Genomic DNA, 17,500 nt, shown 5'->3' with positions numbered 1-17,500 from the left:
AAAATATGAAAAAGAAGCTATCAATGTTCAAAAGTCTTTGTCTTTCCTAAATTTTGGGCAACAAATTATTTTAAATACAAACCTGTTTTTATGTATGTATCTAACCTATCTAAATATTGCAAATGATATTTTCCCATTTAGTTATTTAATATTAGTAAATACATTACTATTTCAGCTAGCTATGCCATTAAATATGTTCGGAACCATATATAGGGAAACCAAGTTAAGTTTAGTAGATATTGAATCGATGATAAAAATATTAGTAAAAAAAATTAAATCACCTGATTATGGAAATCAAATGCTCATAAAAAATGGAAATATTAAATTTGAAAATGTTTATTTTAAGTATCCTTTAAATGAAGATATAAATGGATTAGAGCAAAATTATCAAGCTAAAGAAAAGGATCCGAACATAATAAATAACATCAATAATATTAATAATATCAATAATATTAATAATATCAATAATATTAATAGTATTAATAATATATATACGTTTGAAAGTAATGTGAAGAATATCTCAAGTACTAATATGATAACATCTTCTATTAATAAATTAAAAAAATGGTATTTAGATAAAGTAAAGGATAATAAAAAAAATGTACAGTATAATAATAATGACGTTAAAAAAACAAATCCAAATATTACGAAAAATTTAAACAAAGAAATAAAAGAAAATATAAATACACATTTAAAAAATCATAAAATTATAAATAATTCTCCTAATTATAATAATAATAATTATTTATTTCAAAATTTTACATGTAATATTGAAAATGGAGAAAAGGTTGCTATTATAGGGAAAAGTGGTTCAGGAAAAAGTAGTTTGATAAAATTATTATTAAAATTTTATGAAGTAAATAGTGGTAATATATATATTGATAATAAAAATATTGATGATATTGATCTTTATACTTTAAGAAAAAATATAAGTGTCGTACCACAAGATACTATATTATTTAATAATACTATTTCATATAATATAAAATATGGAAATTTTCAATGTACAGATAAACAAATGATTCAAGCTTCAATTAAAGCAGAATTACATGATAAAATTATGAAAATGGAAAATAAATATGATACTATTGTAGGAGAAAGAGGTACAAAGCTATCCATCGGAGAGAAACAAAGAATATGTATAGCAAGGTGCTTTTTAAAAGATTCAAAAATTATCGTCCTAGATGAACATGCAAGTAATCTAGATAATGAAAATAAAAAAGCTATAGAAAAGGCTCTAACCAAATTATGTATGGGGAAAACAACATTTATTATTACACATGTAATGGAAAACCTAAAACATATGGACAAAATTATATTTTTCTGTGGAAAAAATATATATGTGGGAAGCCACAAAAATCTCATGGATGATAATCACTTCTATAGAGAATATTACGACTCAAAGAATAATAAAATGTTATAATCAGTGATGTACAAAAAAAAAAAATATATATATATATATATATATGAATTTATTTTATTTATTATTTTATTTTATTTTTTCCCTTTTTTTTGAATTTGTCTTATTGTATATTCCAATTTTTTTGTCACAATTCTTATAAATATCATTTGATAAATTTTTTAATTTTTTAAACATTTGATTTGTCTTATTTTATTTTGCGTATTATATTCTTAATTAATTAATGTTTCTATATAATATTTATAAATAAAATATGCATACATATATATAAATATATATATATATATATATATATATATATATATATATATATATATTATTATAATTAATTATTTATTTTAAAAATAGCATTTTATGTATCATGTTTAATTCAAAAATTATATACATACATATAAATAATTTTATGTTATAAATTTATATGTTTTGATATTTTTTAAAAACTAAGCGTAACTACATAAAAACAAATTATTAAAATGTAAATGATATATATATATATATATTAATATATATTATATGTGTAGGTGTATATATTTAATTCATTTGCTACAAAAAAAAAAAAAAAAAAAAATTAAAAAAATTAAAAAAATTAAAAAAATTAAAAAAATTTTAAAAATATATATTGATGGTCATGCTTAAAATTAATATAATTTATGTTATCTAACATATGTTGTTTTCCTTTTCATTTTATTATTTTTTTTTTTTTTTTTTTTTTTTTTTTTTTAAAATCCTGTATAATGTACATATCATTTCAATTTTTTTGTAAAATTCAATTTACCAAATTTTTTATGATAAGGCATTATAGACGGTCTTGACATAACATCAACATTTTTTAAAGTATACAAATTGAATTCGATATTTTCAAAAGAATAAAAAGTAATATATCCCATTCCTTGAATATGTATGTCATAACTACTATTTTTAATATCTACAGCTTGATTATTTATATTAAAATAATATTTTTTAAAGTTATTAATCTCATCAAATCTTTCTTCTTTAAATGGTGGATAAAGAAAACCAGTTTTTATTTTTTGTTTGATAAACATAGATGGATCTTTTGAGAAATTTTTTCTTTTAATTATTGGTAGTTTTTCAGATAAAAAAAAAGACATAATTGAATAATATTTTTTAATATTTAATATATGAATATATAGAAGACCTCCAATAAAAATATAATCATTTTCATTGATATATATAGATGTGATTTTATTTTTTAATTTATTACATACAACATATTTTAATTCTTCAAAATTTAAATATGATAAAATTGAATTATTAGATATAATTCCTGGTGTATCATTAATTGTTATATTTTTATTTAATTTTATTTTAATGTTTTTTAATGTTGTACCTGGTATTATACTATGACTAATTAAAAAATTTTTCTTTTCTTTATTCTTAACGTTTTTAAGTAAATAATTTATTAATGATGATTTACCACTATTTGCATTTCCAACAATATATATATTTACATTTTTTGAATAATAATTTTTCAAATCATTATCATTATAATTATTCTCATCCAATTGTTCATTTAAGAAATTATTCTTATTATCATTTGAGAATAGCTCTTTTCTATATTTAATTAAATCATAATCATTAAGATCATCTATTTTATTATTAGTATGATTATTTTTATCATCACATTTTATATCATCATTATTAGAATTAATATTTAACAAATTTTCAAAAAGAAATGTTTTACTTTTTTTTTTTTTTTTTTTTTTTTCTTGTTTATCATTTCCACATTGTAATGAATCCATATCTTCATCCTCTTCTGTATCTTCTTCTTCTTCATCCAAATTTTGTTTATTTTTTTTCTTAGTATTTCGAAGTATATTTTTGCTCCTCATAAAAACAGTATAAATTAATTTTTTTACATTATATCCCGTTTTTGCACTCACAAGGAAAATATTTTTAAATAATACATTGATTTTATTACTTTTTAAAAAATTGTAAATATAATTTTTCACTGTAAATTCTTTATAATTTGATAACAAATCAATTTTATTTACACAAAAATAAAAACCTTCCAATTTACTTTTATCATTATGCAACTTTTTATAAAGATTAAATAATTTCTTCAAATTTGAATAAACATACAAATCTAAGACATCAACAATATATATAATAAAACATTTCTTTTTAAATATATTTATAACATACTTTTCAAAATCTTGTACATTTATTTCATTATTATTAGTATAATTAATAATTAAATTATTAGTTATTTTATTTTTATGTTTTAAATCAAAACACCGTTTACATATATATTGTTTCTGATCCATAATATCTTCATCCATCTCATTTTTATTTATATTATTTTGAACTTTTAAAAAATTATTATCAATATTATTATTATTATTATTATTATTAACATTATGATCCTCATCATACTGTATCTTCTTATTATCATCTTCAGACATCTTTTTAATATTCATTTCTTTTAATTTGTATAATTCATTTATAGTATCATTTTTATATATTATATTAATATCTGATATATTAGTATTTGTTTTTTTATTTTCTTCATAAATTTCACTTAATATATTTTTTTTATCTAAATCCTCATCTTTATTTATGATTTTTTCATATATATCATTTTTTAAAAATCCAAATTTATTCATATCCTTTGATTGAAATATAGCACCACATCCTACACAAACATTTTTGTTTAATTTTATTTCAACATTCATATTTTTAAAAAATGTGCTAATTTTTTCTTTTTCATTATTCAATTTTTCTAATTCCTTATTTTTTTTTTTTTCTTCATTCTCTTTTATCATATCATAATTATCTTTATTTTGCAGTAACGATGTTAACTGTTTCTCAATTTTTTCCTCATCAATTTGTTCAAGAATATTATTTTGTTCATCCATATTATTATTATGATAATAATAATTATTATTATTATCATTATTATCATTATTATTATCATCATCATTATTAACATCATCATTATCATCATCATTATAATCATTATCATCATCATTATAATCATTATCATCATTTTGGTTCCTTTTTTTTTTTTTTTTATCCTTTGATTTATTTTTCAAATCATTTTTTATATTACTATATGCATCTTCATAACTTAATACATGAACATTTTGTTTTATATTATTATTCATATTTGTCAAACTTAAAATATTATTCATATACTTTTGTTTCTCGAACATTTTTTGCAAATAAGGATTATTATTACTACTTTTTGTTCTTTCACATGTTAAATTATTATTATCTGTAGGACCATTAGATTTATCCATTTTACTCTTTTCATAATGATTAATTTTATTTGAAGGATCCTGTTTTGTATTTGTGTTTTCTATTTCTTCTTCATTAAAATTATCATAATTATGATGTCCTAATATATTATCTATGTGTTCAAAATTTTCTATTTCTTCGTCAAATTGCTCATTCGATAGAAAATCACAAGTCGTAGATATATTATTATTTCCATTAATAGTTTGATAATATTTGGATTTCTCCTTTTTATTTACAGTTTCATATTTTTTTTTGTTTTTAGAAAATAAAAAAAATGAATATCTTCCAACAGGGGTCTCTGAATTATTATAATTATAATCATAATCATTTTTATTATAATCATAATCATTTTTATTACAATCATAATCATTTTTATTATAATTACAATCATGATAATATTTAATAATATTATTATTATTTTTTTTGTTTATTTTAAATATATTTGATTTAAAATTTTTTATAAATCCATATTTATTTTGTAACATTTTTATTTTTGTATTAACCAAAGGAGCCGATGTTGGACAAGAATAATATAATTTAAAATGTGTCTTTTTATTTCTTTCCATACTATTAGTTTGTTCTGGATATAATGAGATATATTTCTTTTGTAATTTACATTTATATAAAATTTCTGTTATATTTATAAATTCATCATTTGTATTATATATATAATTTTTTACAAAATATTCTGGAGTTACAAAATTAAGGTCTTTTTCATTTATGCTCTTTAAAAAATTTTGTATATATTCACTAAGATTACATTTATATATATTAAAAGCATTTTTTAGTTCATCATAATTATTTATTTCTTTTTTATTATTAATAAATATTTTTAAATTTAATGATATATAATCATTCTCAAAAAATGTAGAATCAAATAGATTATTTTTATTTTTGGATAAATTATTATTATATGTATCACTATCTATTATTATATCGTCATTATCATTATAATTAAAATTTACAAAGAAATTATGTGCAGATAATATATTTTCATTTTTATTATCTACATAATTATTTGTATTCATTGATTTATTTATATCTTCTTTTTTTATAGGTTCTATATGAACCTTTTTTAATTCATAAAAATGCAAGTCCTCTCCCCATATAATAAAATAAATATATAATAACATATGTAGCATTTCATCATTCAAATTATGGAAATTTATTTTGTTATTAATATCTTTAATTAATTTTTGTTTTTCATAAAATCGTTTTTTATATGGTAAAGAACATATTACATTTAAATTTAGATTTTTTATAATATTTTCAAATATATTTATAATATCTTTATTAAATACATGATTTAATTTGATATCTTTAATAAGACATTCTTCAATATTATCCTCCACAAATTCGTTCTTCAATAAATCATATGCTACAACACCAACATCTGTACGAAATTCTATATTGTATTTATTATCATAAATAAAATTTAATAATATAATATGATTCTGATTATCATGACAAGATTCAAGTTTTTTATCATCATAATGTGTAGTACAACACTCATTTTTTTCTTCATTCATTTTTTCTTCCTTATGTTCCATTTGTATATTACAACCTTTAATTAGGGCATAGGAAAGACCACTTAAAAATTTTTTTTCTTCTTCATGATTTTTTTTTTTATCTTCATTATTATTTTTTGAAAAGTTTCTATCTTCCTCTATATTCTTCACATGAATTTTATTAATATATCTGTTCTCTTCCTCGTGACTATTATTATGTTGTGTCTTTCGATTCATATTATGATTATTTGGATTGTGATTATCCTTATTATGCTGATCATTAGAAAGCTCATTGTAATAATTGTCATGCTTCCTATGCTTATTACTATTACTATTATTGGTGTTATCCTTATCAATATTATTATAATTATTATTATTATCATCACCATTATTGTCATTATTATCACCATTATTGTCATTATTATCACCATTATTGTCATTATCATCACCATTATTGTCATAATAATCACCATTATTGTCATAATAATCACCATTATTGTCATTATCTTCACCATTATTGTCATTATCTTCACCATTATTGTCATTATCTTCACCATTATTGTCATTATCTTCACCATTATTGTCATTATCTTCACCATTATTGTCATAATAATCACCACTATTGTCATTATCTTCACTATTATCATCATCACCATTATTATTATTATCATCATTATTATTATCATCATTATTATTATCATCATCATCATTATTATTATCACCATCATTGTCAATATCCATGTTGACCCTATCTAATGATTTTGTTCCCTTTTTTTTTTTTTTACGCATACACTTCTTTTCGCTCGTCCTCTCTTGCTCCGACTCATACTTTTCATCATCATACAAAATATTATCAAGATCATTAATATTTTTCTCCTCTTCTAATGACACATATTTATCCAAATAATCATTAAATGTATTAATATTTCTAACATTAATTTTTTTTTCATTTAATTTCTTTTCTTGATTATCAACAAATTGTTGTAGTTGCATGACATTTTCTCTTTCTTGTGTCTTATCAAATAAAGCTGTATGCAACACATCAAATATTTTATTAATATTTATATTATTTTTTACAAAAACTTTTTCATATGTATTTTTTCCAAAAAATAAATCAATATATGTTTTAATTTCATTCATTTCTAATGTATTAAATTCGAGTTTTTGAATATACATATCTAATAATTCATTTTCTTCTTTTGTGTTTTTATTATTAATATCAATATTTATTTCTTTCGTTTCTTCAAACATTTCTATTTTATCATTTGCACCTATCCTTTCTTCATTAAATAAAGAATTATTAATTGTTGGATCCTCATTTTTTTTCATATGTATGTTGTCATTATAATCATCAATTTTTTTATTACCTCCTCCTTTAATTTCTCCATATAATGATGTATATGTTTTATTCATTTTTTTTTTTTTTTTTTGTTTTTTTAATTCTTCATTTACGTCATATTCAAAATTTACCATTTTTAAAACATTCATAACACTATAATCAAAAGTATAAGTGAAATCTTCAGTTTTCTTTTCTTCTTTTAATTTTAAAAATTCTATTACAATATTTGTACATATACAAGCTAAGATGGATATTAATTCGCTTTTCTTTAATTTATCATCTTCATTAAATGATTCTTTGAACATCTTATCAAACTTACTAAAAAGAATTCCTTCTTTCTCTTTTCTTCTCTTCTTTAATTTTTTATCATATTGTCTAAATTCATTATTGTTTAGGAGATAACACCTTGTAAACCTATTAACCTTTCCTTTTTCTCTTTCATCATTTTGTTCTTTTTTATATATTCTCTGGTTTCTCAATTTCCATCTTTTATTTGCTTTGTCATATATAACACACCTCCTATTATAATCGTATAAGGGAACTGTGTCATAATTAACAAAAAATAAATTATCCAAATATTTTTTTCTCAGAATATAAGAGTTACATTTAGTGTATATCAAGATGTATATCGACCAAGCATATATGAATTTCATAAACATTTTATATTTAAAACAAAAATAAAAAGGAAAAATTAATATAAATATATTATTTATGTCATAACATGATTAAATGAAAGGATATGAAATAATAATTTATTCAAAGCTGTTCTAAAAAAAAAAAAAAAAATGAAAAAAAAAAAAAATGAAAAAAAAAAAAAATGAAAAAAAAAAAAAATGAAAAAAAAAAAAATGAAAAAAAAAAAAATGAAAAAAAAAAATGAAAAATTAAATAAGGAAACACATACCTTATAAGGATTATATATATATTATATATATACACTATATTATATCAATATATATATATTTTACAAAATTAAAAAAAAATTTTAAAAAACAGGAACATCATTTAATGCATATATATATATATATATATTTTATTTTTTTTATTTTACTTTATTTATTTATTTATTATTATTTTATTTTTTATTTTTTATTTTTTTTTTTGTTCATTATCAAAAGGCTCCTTATTATATATTATTTATTTATTATATCCTTTTTCTTATATATAATGAAAAATAATTATAAAATAAATAAATAAATAATAATAAAATGAAGCAGAAGAAAAAAAAAAATACGACTCAAGAAAAAAAAAACAAAGAAGAAGAACAAGAACAAGAACAAAATGAAAAGGCAGAAAATAAAATCGAAGATATTAAAAACAAAGAAGATGATGAAATAACAACAGAAATAAATAAATATAACAAACAAAAAATAAACATGATTGAACAAAATAAGGATGACGCAAAAAAAAACTTAAGTAATTTATTGAGCTTATATAATTCTAGCGAAGATGAAGCAGAAGAACAAGTAAATAATGAATATAATGATCAAAAGGAAAAAGGAAAGAGAAATTCAAAAAATAATCAACAGGATGATCAAACATGTGATGATAAAATATGTGATGATAAAATATGTGATGATAAAATATGTGATGATAAAATATGTGATGATAAAATATGTGATGATAAAATATGTGATGATAAAATATGTGACGATAAAATATGTGACGATAAAATATGTGATGATAAAATATGTGATGATAAAATATGTGATGATAAAATATGTGATGATAAAATATGTGATGATAATAATAATGAAGATACATATCAAAATAATGAATCAAACTCCATTATAAAAAACAAGAAGAATATAAAAGATAAACAAATTGGTTGTAAACAAAATACATCTTATAATATATGTACAACAAATAATATAAATAATGAGATTCATAAATATCCGCAGAAACAATACAATCATATATATACCAACCAATCTAATATTAGTCATAATATACATAATACTTATTACTCACAAAATGCATATCAAAATGAGAACTATTATTATCAATATTTAAATTACCCTCATGTAGCTAATTTTAATATGATGATGAATACTACAAATCCTGTATTATATAATAATAATAATAATAATAATAATATATATGATAAATCAAAAAAAAATAATTTTAATAATTTAGGATTTTCTAAAAATAAAGAAATGAATATAGATATTAATAAAATCCCTGTTGTTGATCAGAGAGAAATTTTGAGAGAATGGAAACCAAATATAATAAAAGAAGAAAAGAAAAGTCAAAAATATACAATAAAAACAAAGGTATATAATCCGGTTAATAATACTTTTGATAAAGCCATAATTCATGGGAAAAATCAAAAAAGAAAACATCAAATTAATTGGCTAGCCAAGGAAGCAGTCGAAAAGGAATATGAAATTTTGCAAAAGACAAACAATAATAAAAGAAGAACTACTAGTGATAAATATGGATGGTAAAAAAAAAAAAAAAAAAAAAAAAAAAATTATATGTATATGTATATATACATATATATATATATATATATATATACATATATGTATAATTTTTTTTTTTTTTTGTTATTTTTTTTGTTTTTTTTTTTTCCGTTTTTACAACATACATTGTGAGCAACCCATTTATTCATTTTATTTTTAGTTATTTTTATACATATATTACTCGAGTTTCAATATAAAAAAAAAAAATATATAAGTTTAATTATATATATATATAAACTTTAGAAATAACAAAAAATTTATATATAAAATTATAAAATAATATTAAGAATATTTATATTAAATATATGTATAATTATTAAAAGCATTTGTAACATATATATATTAATAAACAAAAAAAAAAAAAAAAAAAAAAAGAAAGAAAAAGAAAAAAAAGGAGACATTTATTGTCTAATTAAAAGTATACATATATATAATATTAATTTTTAGAAATGGACAAAATAAAACAATTTAAAATTTAAAAGTTTTGAAAACAAAATAAAATAAAAAGATATACGAATAAATTTATATATGCATACACGTATTGGATAATTCTTATTAACCATAAGTTAATTATATTATTTTTTAATAATATAATGTAATATATATATATATATATATATATATATATATATATATTTATTTATTTATTTAATTTTTTCCTTACACAATTAATGACAATAATAATACTACAAATCTTTAAATTGCCCATACGTATATTATGGGTGTTATATTTTATAATATATACCAAAAGATTTATATATAACAAGAATATATTTTTAAAATATCCTATGCTAGGATATATGTATTGGATATATTAATTATGAACAAAAAAAGGTTTCTACATAATATTGGTGTATCCTAATAATTTATATATATTCAAATTATTTTCTCATCAGTAATTAAAATTCTCTTCACTTCTTATTTGTCATTATATTTAAAAAAAAAAAAAAAATTATATAATATTTTTAAAATAATTCCTTTACACATTTCTGATACTTATAAAGTTAACACGTTCAGTATTATTATATTATACTTTTATATATGTTCATCATTATGTTTACATTATTTATTTATTTATTTATTTTTGCGTATTTGTATATTTTAGCTAGTATGGTAATCATAACCATCATCGTTATTATTATTATAATTATTATCATCATCATCATCATTGTCATCATTATTATCATCATTATCATAATCATTATCATAATCACTATTATTTTTTTTTTGATCGTTCTTTATATTTCCCCTATTTTGAAGTGAAGATTTATCATCATTTGATACTTTTTGTAATAATTTTTTATAAAATTTTATAATTTCATCCGATTCAAACAAAATAATATTATTTACTTCTAATGCAGGTACTTGAACCTTTTTTCCTTTTCTTTTTAATTCTTCATAGAATATACTTCGTTCCAAAGAATTTTCTTTATTTATATTCTTTAATAAAACAACAATAGGTTTGGTAAATTTACCAAAATCTTCTATTTTATTATTTTCTTTAAACTTTATAATTTCAACATTATCATTATTTTCTAACATAGATGTAACTTTAGAACAATATTGACAAATACTACTGTGATAAAGATATGTTATATATTGTTTAGAATCTTGTGTATCCATTTTATTTGATAATTCTTTATTATTCTTTTCAATATCTTGAGATTTCATTTGGTTCCTTCCAAACAAATATCGTCCTTCTCCTCTCTTGGGAAATCCTATGAAAGAAAAAGCTAAAGCGATGAAAAGTACTTTCATTATATTCGTATACTCAAAATAGGGAAATATATATATATATATATATATATATGACAAGGGAACAAAATAACAAATATATATTATATATATATTATATATATTATATATATTTAAGAAAGCATAAAAATTTATTTCTTGTAAAAGGAAAAATCCATAATGAATAATAATATTTATATATATTCAACAAAGGTTATAAAACGTTAAAGATAAGATATTATACACATAAATATCTACAGGTAACATATATTAAATTTTTAAATATAAATATATATATATATATATATAGTCTTAATATTTCTTATACCATTATTCCTTTCTTTTACACAAAGGGCACAAATAGAATATAAAACAAAAAGGATGTTGTAAAGTAAAACTTTCATCTCTGAAACTTCTGTATCAAGAAACAAAAAACAAAAAAAAAAAAAAAAAAAAAAAAGCACAAAAAATAAAAAATATAAAATTAAAAACAAAAAATAAAAAATATAAAATTAAAAACAAAAAATAAGGCCAGAAACAAAATAACTCAATATTTAAGCTCAACAAAAAAGGAAAAAACAAGAATATAAGGAAAAAAGAAAAAAAAAAAAAAAAAAAAAAAAAAGAACCAACTTTTAAAAATATATATATATATATATATTTAAGAGAAAAAATATAAAATAAATTATTTAATCTATATTTATATCTAAATTGAAAAATTAACATGCACTTAGAAAAATTTACGTGTTCAAAATAAAATAATAGAAATATTTTTTTTAAAAAGGTTATAAAAAAAAAAATATTTATACATTTATAATATATTATATATTAATAATATATTATTATTTTTTCAGCTTTAAAAAAACATCTTCCTATTTAAATATTATATATATAATATATTATAATATATATTATAAAATATATTTTTTTAGCTTTATATCTTATATTTAATTTTTTTTACAAAAAAATATATTATTTTAAATACTATATTTATATATATATATATATCTCCCTTTTTAATTTATATTTCAAAAAATAATATGTTCTTATTATTTTGTCGATTTTTTTAATTTTCTCTTAAAAATGTAAACAAGTAAATTTTTTTTTATTTTTTTTTTTTATATTAATTATCTTCATATTATAAACTATCACATATAATATATTATATATATATTTATATATTATATTTTATGTAAAAAGAATAGGTATATTATAATGTGATCTTTTATTTATATATTATAGATCATACTTTATATTCTATTGCATGCGTGTACATTTTATTATATTTTACTTCTATATTTTTGGAATTATCATTATGTTCTAATATATATAATATATATTATTTTTTTATTAGTTTTTAAGAGAAATTATAGCTTTCTTTTAAATACTAATCTTTATCAATATTTTAAGAAGTTCACCTTAAATAAAAATGTATTTCACATATATATATATATATATATATTTTTTTTTTTTTTTTTTTTTTTTTTTTTTTCTTTCTTTTAATATTCATTTGTTATTTATTGTTAGAAAAAATGTTCACTTTTATATATGTTATTGTATAAAGTATAAGAGAAAAAAATGATTTAAAAAAAAAAAAAAGAAAAATAGAAGAAACACATTCAGTATATGCAATGTTGATATTATTTTTTACCTCAACTGTTTTTATAAAATTTTTATTAATCTGAACATCTTAATATTCAAATTGTGTATATATGTAAGAAAAAAAGTCGATGAAATATATTAGATAAATATAAAATGAAGCTGTTTTATCTATACGGTAAAATCATTTGAAAAATAATGTGATATATATATATATATATATATATATATATTTTTATATATTTAAAAATGTTTACTTTTGATTTACTGGTACTCCATTAAAGGAATAATTACTTCCTTCCATTGTTTTTCCCAAATTGTTTAATAAACCATTAGAAGAAAAAGGTGTATTTCCATTATTGTACATTATATTTTCGTCACCAACATATTCAACTACATATGCGCTAATTCCATCTGCTGAACATGTACTTGGACTTCTTGTTCTAGAATTATTGATATTATGAACCATATTACTTGGATGACTTAATCTATGTTGGTTGTTTCCATTTTTGTTACTGTCATAATATTGTTTATAAGCAAAAGCATTATTAATACTACTATTACGACCATTATAAAAATAATTACTATTATTACTATTATTACTATTATTATTATTATTATTATTGTTGTTGTTGTTGTTGATGATGTTAGATTTTGTTGTGTACCTATTTAAATACATATCCTCCGGTTTATTTTCCATATAACTATTTCTGTATATGTTGGGATAATTTCCAAATGTATTCGTTTTCATCATTGAATTGCTCATATTTAATTTGTGAATATTGTTAGGTGATTTATTATTCGCACTATAATAAATATTATTATTATTATTATTATTATTATTATTATTGTAATTTATTGTATTCATGTCCTTTTTATTATTCTCATATACCATATTGTTCTTATCTTTGTTTTCCATATATAATCCATTATTATACACTCCAGTTGGTGATAAAAAGTTACCATACGTATAATTCATAGCCTTTTCACTATCAACTATTGTACTATTACTATATTTTTTATTTTGGAAAGACTTTAATGAAATAAACTCTCCCATATGATTACCATTCGAAGGATACATAGAATTATGTCTATTTGGTAAAATGTTAGGTGTATTATGTATGCTCGTACCATAGGATGATTTTCTATTTTCCTCATAATTCTTATTAATATTATTATTATTATTAATATTATTAATATTATCATTATTTAAATTATCAAATATACTTTTCTTTGTATGAAAAGACGCATCCTCGCTTCCTTTAATATTTAAATTATTCATATTGTTATAATTATTATACATATTTTCCTTTCCATCATTTATGTAACCATATCCTTGTGATGATACTTCCATATTAGAATGTTTAGTAGTACTCATATTATTATTATTATTCAAACTTTGTGTAAATTTTATTTTATTCATATTATCCAGATTATCTTTATTTCCTATGCCATTATAATTATTAAAAACACTATTTTCATTTAATTTGTCAGTGTACTTTTCTTTTCCATCAACATAACTATTATTATTAACGAAATCATCTACACTCATTGATCGTTGAAAATTTATATTGTCCTTATTTACCAAATTAAATAATTCATTTCGTTTTATAGGATCAAATGAATTCAAATCTAACCTTTTAGCATATACAGAATATCTTCCACTATTCATATTATTTTCCACATTCTTATTAACTACCGTATCATGAGTAACTAAATATGGTTTGTGTATTGGTATTTCTATAATCTTTTTACCCTCATATTTATATACTGGTTTTATTGTCTTAGAAACAGGTATAACCACAGGCTTGTCCACATATTTATTTACGTAAAATGGTTTATCGATAACCTTAATTTTGGGCACTTTTACAGGTACTGGAACATCTATTATTTTAGGTATCTTCTTTACTAATTCAACTGTTTCTATTTTAGGAACATATCTAATCTTTTCTATAGGAATATCTCTATATTTAATTACTGGGACGTAATTAGGTCGTTCAATTATTTTCTTTACAGGTACCTTTACCTTCTTTATTATTTCATTTGGTATTTCGACAATTTTTTTAACTGGCACTGCTTTTACGACTTCTCCAACATCATCATATTCTTCATATCTATTCACTATCTTTACTACAGGGACTTCAATATATTTAGGTATTATTTTTGTCTCAATTTTGTTTTTATATATAATTCTTTCTTTGATTTCAGGTTTTTCTATTATTTTTATTACTTCTTGTAATTCAGGAACTTCTACTATTTTATCTTGATAATGTAATTCAGGTACTTCTATCTTCGTTTCCACATATTTATTTATATGTTTCTTAACCACTTTCTCTACCTCTTTAATTTCATATTTATTCACATATTTATTAACCTTGTGTACTACTGGAACTTCGACAATTTTTTCCACAATTTCTACTTCTCTATATTTTGGAATCTTAATGGTATCAAATCCTTCATGTACTATTCTTTTGTCAACTACATGAGAACTATGCTTAGCGCGTGAATAATCAGTATGGGAACTAACCTTTTCAGAAACCGACACAGAAACATTGTCATTTTTTATTGTTTCGTTTTCTGATACTGATACTGATTTTGATTTATAAATTTCCTTATTCTCAATAGAATGTTCTTCATTACTATTGTTATCATATGTATTATCAACATAATTTTTCCTTACAACAACATTTCCATTCGTACTCTCACCTATATTTTTACTACTATAAAATGTATTTATGGTGGGCACTACATTATTATCACTCTTAATCATTTTATTATCATCCGTTATGTTTTCATAATTTATTACACCAGAGTACATGTTCCTTCCAGAGATATTACCATATGTTGTATTATCGTTCACATATGCAGAGGTATTACCTAAGTTGCTAATATTATTTTCTTGATTGCTTATTATAGGTGCACTACTATTATGGTATGAACCTATAAATTCTGTTTCATTTAATATATTGTTTTGTTCACTCATAATATTATTACCACTATATTTCATGTTATTTATATAGCTATTTGTATTATTTAATGTGTCATTAATAAGCATATTTTTATTTGGATACATATTAAAATGGCTAGTCGAATTATAATTCAAATTATTAATTGGATATGCATTAATAAATTGATTATTTAAATTATAATTCAAAATGTTATTCGGATAGGAGTTAAAATTATTAGACATGCTATAATTCAAATTATTATTATTATTATTATTATTATTATTACTATTTGGATATGAAGTATTAAAATGGCTAATCGAATTATTAATAGAATTATTAATAGAATTATCAATAGAATTATTAATAGAATTATTAATAGAACTATTAATAGAATTATTAATAGAACTATTAATAGAACTATTAATCGAATTGTTAATCATATAATTATTCGAATATCCATTCAAATATCTGTCATTATAAGAAGTACTAATATTTCCCGAATGAAAATTCGTACCACAGTATGAAAAAGAATCTACAACGTTGGGTGTATTATAATTATTGAGAAACTTATTTATATAATTTTTTGAATTATTATTTGGATAATAATATGTACTATTTTCGTTTAAATTATAATATATATTACTATCTTCTTTCTTTATAATATCATTAGAAGAAATTGGTGCGAGTAGATGTTTTGAATTATCACCTGATACATTTAACACTTCATTCAAATTTGATTTATGAGTGCTATAAGATTCTGTTCCTAATGTATCAGAATTATCCTTTTGTATATTATTATTAATGCTATTTGTTGTATTATCAAAATATATTCCTACTTTATTCTTGTTTAATTTAATAGAATTGTCTTTTTCTTGTTCTTCCAAAACTTCGTGATGAATTTTTTTGTTTTGTACAGATGTTTTGTCGCGTATAATTTCTTCGTTAGTTTGGTTTAAAGAGTTTGATTTATTAATTTTGTTCGAATTTTTTTTATTTAATTTTTTATAATCTTTTCTCAAAGTTTCTTCTTTATCACATTCAAATGAATAACTCTTATCTTCATTTAAATTCTTTGTAATGTTCGATTCTTCCAATATTTTAAAACTTACGTTACTACTAGTATTTGAGCTTCCTTCTCTTTCTTCAGAAGAATCCTATAGAAAAAAAAAAAAAAAAGAAGAAATTTAAAAGGGTATTATATATAAATATATTTACATACAAAAATAATG

The 17,500-nt window shown here is 19.4% G+C and overlaps 5 protein-coding genes across 6 annotated transcripts in view; 2 read left to right on the top strand and 3 right to left on the bottom strand.

The window, feature by feature from the left end:
* PF3D7_1352100 (ABC transporter B family member 6, putative) overlaps positions 1-1,423 on the top strand; it is a gene marked incomplete at both ends in the record, with an annotated part of 3,150 nt that extends 1,727 nt beyond the window's left edge. Inside the window, one exon of the mRNA XM_001350197.1 lies at positions 1-1,423. This exon is cut by the window's left edge and continues 1,727 nt beyond it. Within this exon, the coding sequence (XP_001350233.1) occupies positions 1-1,423 (1,423 nt within the window).
* Positions 1,424-2,163: 740 nt separating this feature from the next.
* Positions 2,164-8,184, bottom strand: PF3D7_1352000 (GTP-binding protein, putative; the record flags this gene model as incomplete). The annotated part of the gene is made up of 1 exon (XM_001350196.1): positions 2,164-8,184. One exon carries the CDS (start codon positions 8,182-8,184, stop codon positions 2,164-2,166), a length of 6,021 nt encoding a protein of 2,006 aa, XP_001350232.1.
* A 549-nt stretch (positions 8,185-8,733) lies between these two features.
* PF3D7_1351900 (conserved protein, unknown function) lies at positions 8,734-9,972 on the top strand (the record flags this gene model as incomplete). The annotated part of the gene is made up of 1 exon (XM_002809032.1): positions 8,734-9,972. The coding sequence occupies one exon, from the start codon at positions 8,734-8,736 to the stop codon at positions 9,970-9,972; it is 1,239 nt and encodes a 412-aa protein (XP_002809078.1).
* Positions 9,973-11,091: 1,119 nt separating this feature from the next.
* PF3D7_1351800.1 (conserved Plasmodium protein, unknown function) lies at positions 11,092-12,128 on the bottom strand (the record flags this gene model as incomplete). 2 transcript variants are annotated; one of them, XM_024473242.1, is made up of 2 exons in its annotated part: positions 11,092-11,723; positions 12,053-12,128. In XM_024473242.1, the coding sequence occupies 2 exons, from the start codon at positions 12,126-12,128 to the stop codon at positions 11,092-11,094; spliced, it is 708 nt and encodes a 235-aa protein (XP_024329028.1). The 2 variants fall into 2 exon arrangements, with proteins under 2 accessions (XP_024329028.1, XP_024329029.1); XM_024473243.1 differs by having other exon boundaries at positions 11,092-11,708.
* A 1,448-nt stretch (positions 12,129-13,576) lies between these two features.
* PF3D7_1351700 (inner membrane complex protein 1f, putative) overlaps positions 13,577-17,500 on the bottom strand; it is a gene marked incomplete at both ends in the record, with an annotated part of 4,309 nt that continues 385 nt past the window's right edge. Inside the window, one exon of the mRNA XM_001350193.1 lies at positions 13,577-17,425. Within this exon, the coding sequence (XP_001350229.1) occupies positions 13,577-17,425 (3,849 nt within the window). The remainder of the gene's footprint in view (positions 17,426-17,500) is intronic.

This window comes from Plasmodium falciparum, assembly GCF_000002765.6.
Source record: "Plasmodium falciparum 3D7 genome assembly, chromosome: 13".
Classification (NCBI taxonomy): Eukaryota; Apicomplexa; class Aconoidasida; order Haemosporida; family Plasmodiidae; genus Plasmodium; species Plasmodium falciparum.
The sequence above is the reverse complement of the archived record's forward strand: the minus strand, read 5'-3'. Positions and strand labels throughout refer to the sequence as shown.